Below are 9,962 nucleotides of genomic sequence, written 5' to 3' on the forward strand. Positions count from 1 at the left end.
ATCCAAACAAAGTCAGATATACAGTCCATATCCTGTGTATAGATGGAGAGAAAGTATTTGGGGAATAGTGTTAATGTACATGGAAGGCATTTGCTGATGCATATTCATCAAGGAAAGAGGCTGTGTGGAAGCAAATTGCTAGAACCCATCCTGAAGAAGGTCAGCAAACCAAGTTAAGAAAGTCTCCAGGAGATATATGTTAAACCAGTTCTCTAATTTGTGAGGGGAGTGGAAATCTTTTTCCTAACAAACAGACACTGAGAAAAATCTTGTAAGATCTTCTTTTTTTTTTTTTTTTAAATGTGTTGTATGGGGCACTTGGGCGGCTCTGTTGATTAAGCACCAACTCTTGGTTTTGGCTCAGGTCATGATTGGGTGGTGAGATTAAGGCTTCTGTAGGGTTCCCTGCTTAGCATGGGGTCTGTTTAGGTGTCTTTTCCTCTCCCTCTGCCTCTGCCCCTCCTCCAACTCATGCACGTGCACATCCTCTCTCTCTTTTTCTAAAATTAATAAAAGAAAATCTTTTGAAAAATGTGGTTTTTTTCCATTTTTGAGATTTTAGATATTTGGATTTTCATGTAAAATTGGCAATTTTAAATGTTGGGAAGTAGTTAACATAAAGTATGTTGAAGGCAAAGAAAGGGGTCTATGCACTGAGACCCAGCACCTCATTGGTAAACTCTGGCCTGCACAGAGTGATGAAGAAGAGCAGAGTAACAAGTCTCATTACACACCAGCTAAGGTTGGATAACAAAAATGTTTAGTGCAGCCAGTCAGCTTGGTCCCAATTAGCAGTATGGGACTGGAGGAAAGGAAAGAGATCATCCTAACCAACCTGGAGGTTTTGTTATGTGGGTCTGGCAGGCAGTCAAGAGATGGAAAGAAATCTGTGTAGGAAAAGAAGGACATTCATGAACCTGCTGTTGGCAAGCTGACATAGCCTGGACATGCACTCTATTCTCTCCCAAGGATAAGTTTACAGAAAGAACAAATAATCGATAAACTAACAGAGATGCCAGAATGGGACAAGGGAGGCCACTAGGGTACAAAATTTAAGGAGCCACTCGCTTGCAGGGTTATGAAGGTTCATGGCTGAGGCTTGCACAAACCTAGGCGTGAGTGTCTCCTGACATCGTGTGCTCTGGGGGCATCAATTGCCTCACCTTCGTGCTGGTTCACGAGTTTACACTACATCAGAAAAAACTGTTTATTCTTTTCCCAGATGATATGGCTATGTTTTGGGAATAGCAAATCTTAGTGAAAAATAGTAATGAGAAAGCAGTAAAAAAAAATAATCTGGACACTAATGGTCCATTTTGTGATGACAAATTGGCAACCATTTGCTCCAATGAATCAATTTTTATTTGCATTTATACATTTTCGATTACACTTCCAAACTCTGTGATACAATTTCACTTTCTTGGTTTATATATTTATTCATTCAAAGGTATTTATTGAGTTCCTACCTCATGTGTCATTGTGCTAGGCAATTGATTATATATTGGTGAATAAAACAGAAAAGGTGACTGCCCTTTTGGAGTTGATAAGTGAGACAGAAAGAGACACTTAATATGTACATAAGAAAATTAATAAGTACTTTTCACTGTGGCAAGGACAATAACAGAAACAAACACGATGCAGGAATGTCGACTATTACTGGTTCATGTTCGAGAACACAGTCAAGGATCACCTCCAAGACCTTTGGCGATGCAGCGTGGTTGAGGAGGATTCCTGCCAGAAGTCCTAAGACATTTGAGAAAGTAAATTATATAACACCCTTTCTTTAAATATTAAAAATAAAATTGAAATAATTCATGCATGCTTTAAATAATAGGAAGACATTTTTTCAAGTATGTATTATAAAAACAAAGCACATTTGGTCATACCACAGAGATACTACTAATAAAGTTCTTTCTTTCTTTCTTTCTAGTTTTGTCTCATGCCACACTTTAGTAAAATTCATATTACTCCTTGACTACGCTCTCGCTGCTCTTGGCTTTCTTCTTTCTCTTCCTTCTACTCTTTTTTAAAATTCATGCATATTTAGGATTGATCTAATTTTAATTTCTTCTCACTTAAGGCTACTGTTGGAGGGGAGCCTTGGTGGCTCAGTTGTTGAGTTTCAGCTCAGGTCTTGATCTTTTGAGTCCGGGGATCCTGCCCTGAGTTGGACTCTGTGCTCAGCAGGGGGTCTGCTTGAAGATTCTCTGCCTCTGCCCAACCACACCCCCCCACACACTCTCTTTCTAATAAGAATTATTTAAAAGGAGATGAAAGTAAGAAAAACCTGAAAAAAATAAAAGGCTACAAAATAAAAATACAAAGAATGCTACCTAGTGATTTCCCTGAGCTCTGCAGCTTTGCAGCCCTCTCTGATCAGTGAACTCGAGAGGGGTGAGCTGTTCGTGATGGCCTTCTAGGGGAGGGGCTCTTGCCCTGATCCTCAGGGGGACTTCCCCTGGTGCAACTGCAGCTGGCCCAAGCAGCAGAGATGGGCCCTGGGTTCCAGCAAGTGCCGCTGTTTTACTCCCTGAAGGCTTGCAGCACCAATGGCTGAGGTGACTGTCACCGCACCCTGCTCCCTACCCCAGAGCTGAAAATTCACACCCAGCTCTTCAGTGAGCCCGCACAGAAAAAAACATTCCACCGGTCTTATCTCCTCGGATTCTGTCAGAACTCTGCGTTCACCCTGCCAGGGACGAGGCATTTTTATCGTAGGCGCGTGACTGAGTTCCAATTCCAATTGTTTTGTTTTGTTTTATTTTTAAAGATTTTATTTATTTGAGTGAGGGAGTGCATGAGAGCGGAGAAGGTCAGAGGGAGAAGCAGACTCCCCATGGAGCTGAAGCCCTAAGTGAGATTCGATCCCAGGAATCCGGGATCATGACCTGAGCTGAAGGCAGTTGCTTAACCAGCAGAGCCACCCAGGAGGTGGGAACCACCCACTCCAGGTTCTATGGATTCCAGTGACACAGACCAACACCAGACCTGCAAGGTGTCAGAGGTCTCACCAAGCTCCTGCTTCTTCTGGACCTCTCCCAGGAAAGTGATCACCCAACTATGCTGTGATTCGGACTACAGGGCTTTACAGTGTAGAAAGCCGGGACGTAGCTTCATGGTTTTCAGCCATTTTCCCTAACTGATGTCTGGAAACTCTGAAGCATTCGGGCCCCACCTGGTCTTCTGGGGACCACCAGGATCCTGAGATCATGCTGTCACACCTGGGATATCACCCCACTTCACCCCTTGAACACTTTTAAGTCAGGAATGTCCCAGACAGGGGTAAACACCTAAATGTTTCAATCAAGCACCTGTCTGTCGATAGAAACTTTGCAGTAGGCTTCTTCAGGTAGGTGCCTCCCCTCGGATGTATCCATAGCCCTATCATCCGCATAACTTGTTCCCACCCAAGGGCCAAGGGCCAAGGGCCAAGGTCAGTCCCTTACTAAGGGATTTCATTGAAAATTCGAAGCCTACGTTCTTGAGAAGCTACTACCCAGCCCTTTGTAGGTGGGGCTGTTGTCTTCTGGGACTCCAGAATATGAGCACTGATGAACACATGTGTGTACACAGGAGCAAGTGTGCTTGTGCACACAAACACACACACCGCAGGAGGGACTGTGGGGTGGGATCCCATTAGTAGCAGATTCCAAGAAGTTGATAGGAGGGAGGAAATTGGGTGGGAGGTATTTCCTACCTGTGACAGCACTCCTCTAACATCATAGCTATTATCCAACCTATGCCTGTGGACATCTGATAGAAAGACATGCTGGAATCATCCGTATTTTGCAGAGAAGGGACCATCCCTGTCAGGCACAACGGCTTATCTAAGGTCCAAACCAGGTAAGTATAGAGACTTGTGTCTGAAACCAGGTGTGTTTGCAAGCTGGGGACCTAGCTTCTCCCAGACCTTCCCTGGGGGCCTGTTCCGAGGGGTGTGTTGGGGTCACTGTGTACAGATAAGATGTCTTGCATGCAGAAGGGAGATGAGGAGATGGCAGACCGGAGCACTGTTCATGTAGGGGTCCAACCAGGAGTGGGCCCCGGTAGGGGATCACAGGCAGTGATGTCACTGCCTGGGTCACAAAGGCCCACAACTTGTAACCCCTGCAACCAGGACCCACACTCTAGTCCGGTATCAGGGCTATTTGGACAGAAACGTCTGACACAGAAAGATGTTTTTGTCCTGTCTACGTACATCCCGGGGCTCTGGGTACCAGAACCCCCAGGAAAATGGCTTGTTTTCATGTTGCAGAAGTTGGCTGAAACCACCCCCGCGATGCCTCAGGATATTTCGAGGGAGACGCCATAAGGTACTTACTACTGAGGAGACTAGGCGATGCCCACCCCTCTGAACCGTGCTAGGGAAGCCCCATCCCTTCCTCTGGAGTTTGAGGGGAGGAGGGATATGTGGGGGTTCCCGCCCATGGGCTGGAGGAGGGTGAGTACAGTGGATACCCTGGTGATCCCTTCTTGTTCACACCAATGTCATGGTGGGCTGGGTGCACCGGGGATTCCTGAGGTGACTCTGAGCTGTGCCAGAGCACATCCAAGGTCCTGAAGCTGGACCACTTTTCTCTCCTTGGGGGAGGGCTCTGCATCCTGGGCTATGGTGTGTCTGGAATGGAGCACCCTGGGTCTGAAGACCAGCAAAGGCCTCCAAACAGGGCTCTAAGGCCTCCTGCGTGGCTGCTGGGCACTGTCTTTACAGAACGCTCCAGAGGACATGGTGGAGGAGGTGAACGAGGAGATTGCCTGCTATCCTTCCACGAAGGACAAGAAGCCACACAGGGCCAACAGAGTCTGGCGCTGGCTCAGGGTGAGAGCAGGTGCTGGGGAGACTCGACCCCCGGGACACCGATGCAGCACCAAGGGCCCCACTTCCTAGAAGCCAGCCTGGCCTCCTAGAGTCCTGTACTCCCGTGAATCTGCATCCCATCTCTTCCCCAAACTGGCCCTCACGGTCCTGCCCACGCCTTGGACAGAAGCACAGCCATTGTCCACAATCTTATAGGAGTATCATTAAAGAGACTTTAGACCAGGTCTCATCCCGTTGATCTAGACTCCATTTGCCCTGGCCTAGGCATTTTCCTAACTCGTGCTCCCAGGTGTCTCCATTGGCCCAACAGTCCTTCCTCAGGTTATACAAATCTTGCAAATGATCATTTGCAAGAGTGAGTTGGGAGATTCTGATCCAAAGGGACATGGGGCCCATGGTACTCTGTCTCTTGCTCTGTGCTTTTCTTTTGATGGAACACATCTTTGGGGCCCCTAGGGTCAGGAACAGGGGCCTCACTGCACTGCACAGCAGTCCAGGCCAGTCATTTATCACCGGCATCGAGCCCTTTACAGGGGCAGGACTGGATATAATCCCCTTCTGTGGCCAATGAACAGTGCTGCATCCTACAGCCTCCGTGCCCTCCTATCCTAAGCCCTCTCACCTAAAACGTCTGTGTTCTCATCTCAAGAATGAGATATGTTGGGTGCCAGGGTGGCTCAGGGGGTTCAGCCTCTGCCTGCAGCTCAGGTCATGGTCTCATGATCCTGGGATCAAGGCCCACGTTGGGGTCTCTGCTCAGCGGGGAACCTGCTTCCCCATCTCTATCTGGCTGCCTCTCTGCCTACTTGTGACCTCTCTCTCTCTGTCAAATAAATAAATAAATAATCTTTAAAAAAAAATAAAAAGAATGGGCTATGTCATCAGAAATCACAGGATCCATGCCACTCATGCAGGGACGTGCTACTAATACTTCGCTCACAAAAGGACCTGAGATACTAGCAAGTTCAGACATCATTTTTTTCAATTCTTTGTATGGATACCAAGAACATTTTCTGTTTTTCTTTAAGGTTTTTTTCTTTCTTTCTTTTTTTAAAATTTTATTTCTTTATTTGACAGACAGAGATCACAAGTAGGCAGAGAGGCAGGCTGAGACAGAGAGGGGAAGTAGGCTCCCCACCGAATAGAGAGCCCGATGCGGGGCTCGATCCCAGGACCGTGAGATCATGACCTAAGCCAAAGGCAGAGGCTTTAACCCACTGAGCCACCCAGATATCCCTTCCTTAAAGAGTTCTTAATTGATTGATTGATTGATGGATGGATTGAGAAGGAGGCAGGGGGAGAGTGGGGAGAAGCAGAGGGAGAGACAGAATCCTCAAGCAGACACTGCCCCTATGGACACAGCCCTACAAGGAACGCAGCCTCAGGACAGGGAGAGCATGACCTGAAGCAAAACCAAGAGTCTTAGGCTAAACCCAATGAGACACTGAGTCACCCGATTCTTTTCCGGACACTGGGCTCTCTTGTCCCACCTCTTGCTTAAGTCCCTGAGATCTGGGGGCTCATTCTGCCCTCCAAGCCCCAACCCTCCTGGTGGCCACAGCACTGACTCATGTCTCCTCTGATTCACCTCAGGGGGAAAATGGCTCAACGAGGAAGAGGAATAAGACCTCGATAGTATGGAACACTCGTGCCAGTTCATTGGAGGCCGGAATAGATTACCTGGTGACTGCCGTCATAAAACAAGATCTAAACTATGTTCACACATTTCTGGAAATCTACCGCAGCTTTGCTACCACCCAGGAGGTGCTGGGCCTCCTCTTTGCAAGGTGAGCACCCTCCCCTGCCCCTAACTGCTCCGTGGGATTAGGCCAATGCCTGGTTGTGAGACTTGGCAGGACCCCAAGCTTCCCCAAGCTTCCCTTACTCCTAACTGGGGCAAAGGTATTATAGGGACTCAGTGGGGTATGGTAGGGAAAGAACACTTGGTAGCCTGCGCCAGTGGAAAATTCTGCTGTTGGGCCAGTGGGCATGCTCTTTGAACATTCCCGTGCCCCTCATGATGAAACCTCTGCCTCATTCCAGACTCTCAATGTGATCTTGAGCTGGGCTCCTTTGCCACTGAAAGGGAGATATGAGATTCCTTCTGGGGTCTGTGTGTGGGTGAATCCAGAGCAGGCATCCCTGAGGGTGAGCAGGGGCCAGACCCCCTCAGATGTTCGTGATGGGCTGGTTGGGGCCCTTTCATTCAGCAAGCATTCAGGAAGCCCCAGTAGGTGGAGGCAATTATCTCGGAGCTGAATGGGATCCCGGCACAGAACAGACAGCACCCAAGGGCTGCAGGCTAGTCAAGGGTCAAATGGTGAGAGCCAACATCCACAGATCTCATGTGATGCCCCCTGGCCTCCTCTAGATTCGGATGTGTTTACTCCACGTATAAAGTGGTCAAGAGATCCCAGGACCGGCGCAACATGTGAGTAAGCTTTGGCTGCTCCAGGAGGGCCTTCCCTCTCCAGCAGGGCAGTGAGGGTCCTGTGAGTTCAAGGGGCTTCTGGACCTTCACGCACCCCTCTGTGATTCCTGCTTTACAGTAAATGTCTGAGAGCTTCTACTGGAAACTAGGAAGGTGCACTGGGGAGCTGCGGTAGGTGTGTGAGCACTGTGGGAGAGCAGAGGGGGTTGGAGGACAGCTTCAACCCCTGAGAGGGTCATGCTCCATCGCTGCCCCCTCCCAGCCCTCTCTCTGCCCCAATTCTGGGACCCAGAACGCAGGATTTAGGAAGCATCGCACAGCAGTCTGTTGGCACCTGCACTCAGTGCTCAGAGGGGGCTCAGGGACAGTGGTGACTCAGTAGAGCCCAGGGAGCAGCAGACATCCCACACCCTGTGGGAGGTGAGTGTCAGTGGAAACAGACCCACTCTCATGGCACCTAGTGAATGGGCAGAGGAGGTAACAGTGGAGGTACGGGGAGGGTCCTGGGAAGGCCTGGCTAGAGACAGAGTCCCTTTGTTCCCTCCTCGGTTGGATCTTCACGGAGCAGAGGCGAGTGCAGTGAGGGTAATTAAGAAACCAGACACCACCCCTCCCTGGGCACATGCAGTTGAATTGAAGTGGCTCATGGGCAAGGAGACAGACTGAGGAGTGTGTTCAGCTCCCCTAAGAAGTCCAGAAATGCTCCCCCCGTTGATCAAGGACTCCCACTCCCAGAGGCTATTGGCCAGCCCACCGTCTGGGAGCAGGCCTGTCTCAGGCAAGACTGCCAGGTCGCAGGTGGACAAGGAGTCCGACTGGTCTCGGACAGGAGCTGGAAGCCCAGGGGCCCAGGTTCCTACAGGGGTTCCCTGGGATATTCGTTTGGATGCTTACCCTGTCCTCTGACTTCTCTGCCTCCATGTCTGTCCCCAGGGCCGTCTATGCCATCCTGGATATGTGGGTGGAAAGGTATCCAGGGGATTTTGTGCAGCCTCCAGAGTATCCCAACTTGCATGCTCTACTGGCCTACCTGCAGGTCAATGCGCCTGGCTCGGACCTGCTGCGCCGTGCCCAGCTTCTGCTCCCAGAAAGGCAGCGCGCTGAGACCACAGAGCCAGAGGCTGGGGGTGAGGAGGACTGGGGGTAACTGATGTGGGCCTGAGGAGGAGGCAGGGTGGGCCACCCTGAGGAAGCCTCAGTAGATTGTAGTTGGGCCGAGAAGAGTGAGTCGTCTCAGATCCCTGTCCCCATGGGCTTCTGTTGGGGACACCTTCCAGGGGCTGGGTCTTGAACACAGGCCACGCTGAGTGGTAGGGAAAGGGAAAGGCGAGAGGGAAGTCAACCAAGCTGATGATGCTTTCTCTTCTTGGAGCTACAGCACCGGCCCCAGAGCCAGATCAGGATGTGTCTCAGGAAGTTCTTCCAGCAGCCACTCTGGCACCCGCTGCACCTCTGGGGCCTGAGCTGGTCCCCGCCATCCCTGCTATGGCTGCTCACTATGGGATAGGAAGACCAGTGACCCCCCCTGACCCGTTGGGGCCAGGGCAGATGGTCGTCAGGGGCCTCATTCACTTCTCTGCCACGGAAGAGCCACCAGGCCTTTTGACTTTCCTGGATGACCAGCAGGGTCCTGCCCCCGAGCTGCCGCCCCCTGCCTCCGTGGAGCAAGCAGGCTCCGCTCCTGAGCAGCACCTCGTGCTTGCTACAACCAGAAAGCATGTCTTTCCCATCGCCCTCGTTGCTTTATTTGTATTTCTTCTGTTTTGTGTATATGTATATAATTACATACTAGATTTAATTAAATAAAGTAGAATTTGAGTTTACATAACATTTTACTCGCATCCTTTGCAGTGGGATATGGAGGTCTCATTAGGTCCATCCAGGGTGTTGCACAACCATGTCGTTCTACGACGTTTCCGTCACAGAGACGCCTGCGCTCCTCATCGCTCACTGCTCTGTCCCTCCCCCAGTCCCTGCAACCGCTGCTCTGCTCTCTGTCTCGGCCACTTCACCTCCACTTGGATTTTACTCTGCCTGGAATCCTACAGTATGGCCTTCTGTGTGTGTCTGCAGAACATAAGCGTGATTCCCCTCTTTGCACACTTTGTTATATAAATAACATTTTATTACATAGGAATGTTCCTGAAAGAACAGAGATCACGGGAAGCCCCCAAATGAACTGTTTTCATTCTGAGCTAGGTTTCCCATTTAGAAGCATGCCTTGAAAAGCAGAAACCATGAGAGAAATGTCTGGGTCCATGAGACACCTTTACATGCTTTCATTTTTCTGGATAGTCTACGTTTCAACTATTCTAATGGGCATGTTATCAAATATTAAAATTATATCTTCAATATTCTCATTTCTTGCTAACAAGTTAGGTCATAAAAGAGTTCTTTAGGCTTTATCCAGACTATGTTTATTTAGTCAATAATGATTTAAAGATGAAAAAAGGAAGGCATGTTCCTTCTACCAATGAACAATCCCCTATAATACATGGCATCCTACTTCTCCGCCTTACCCTCAGTGTAGTGTGTGTGTGTGTGTGTGTGTGTGTGTGTGTGTGTGTGTGTGCGTGTGTGCACATGTGCGCACATGTATGTGACAGAGTGGGCTGGGGAAGGTTCCGGGGCTGTGCTCTTGTTCTTCCTTATGTCCCGTCAGTGGACAGACACTGTCGCTCTGTCTTCTTGGGCATTCTCAGTGACAGCATT

General features: G+C 49.4%; 1 protein-coding gene across 2 annotated transcripts; it reads left to right on the forward strand.

Annotated features, from left to right (window-relative positions):
• The first annotated feature begins 1,105 nt into the window (after positions 1 to 1,105).
• On the forward strand, positions 1,106 to 9,078 carry LOC131813496 (ral guanine nucleotide dissociation stimulator-like). 2 transcript variants are annotated; one of them, XM_059143800.1, is made up of 9 exons: positions 1,106 to 1,760; positions 2,771 to 2,931; positions 3,726 to 3,843; positions 4,256 to 4,313; positions 4,712 to 4,819; positions 6,413 to 6,606; positions 7,191 to 7,250; positions 8,184 to 8,377; positions 8,629 to 9,078. In XM_059143800.1, the coding sequence occupies exons 3-9, from the start codon at positions 3,767 to 3,769 to the stop codon at positions 9,054 to 9,056; spliced, it is 1,119 nt and encodes a 372-aa protein (XP_058999783.1). In that variant the 5' UTR covers positions 1,106 to 1,760; positions 2,771 to 2,931; positions 3,726 to 3,766; the 3' UTR covers positions 9,057 to 9,078. The 2 variants fall into 2 exon arrangements, with proteins under 2 accessions (XP_058999783.1, XP_058999784.1); XM_059143801.1 differs by lacking the exon at positions 2,771 to 2,931 and having other exon boundaries at positions 1,108 to 1,760.
• Positions 9,079 to 9,962: the final 884 nt, after the last annotated feature.

This window comes from Mustela lutreola, chromosome 13 (assembly GCF_030435805.1).
Source record: "Mustela lutreola isolate mMusLut2 chromosome 13, mMusLut2.pri, whole genome shotgun sequence".
Taxonomy (NCBI): Eukaryota; Metazoa; Chordata; class Mammalia; order Carnivora; family Mustelidae; genus Mustela; species Mustela lutreola.

What these genes read in the sequence shown, in the direction of transcription:
- LOC131813496 (XM_059143800.1), top strand. Translation starts at nt 3,767, where the DNA reads ATGCTGGAATCATCCGTATTTTGCAGAGAAGGGACCATCCCTGTCAGG. An exon ending in TCCCAGGACCGGCGCAACAT is followed by an intron (nt 7,251 to 8,183) that starts GTGAGTAAGCTT and finishes GTCTGTCCCCAG; the next exon opens with GGCCGTCTATGCCATCCTGG. An exon ending in CACAGAGCCAGAGGCTGGGG is followed by an intron (nt 8,378 to 8,628) that starts GTGAGGAGGACT and finishes TTGGAGCTACAG; the next exon opens with CACCGGCCCCAGAGCCAGAT.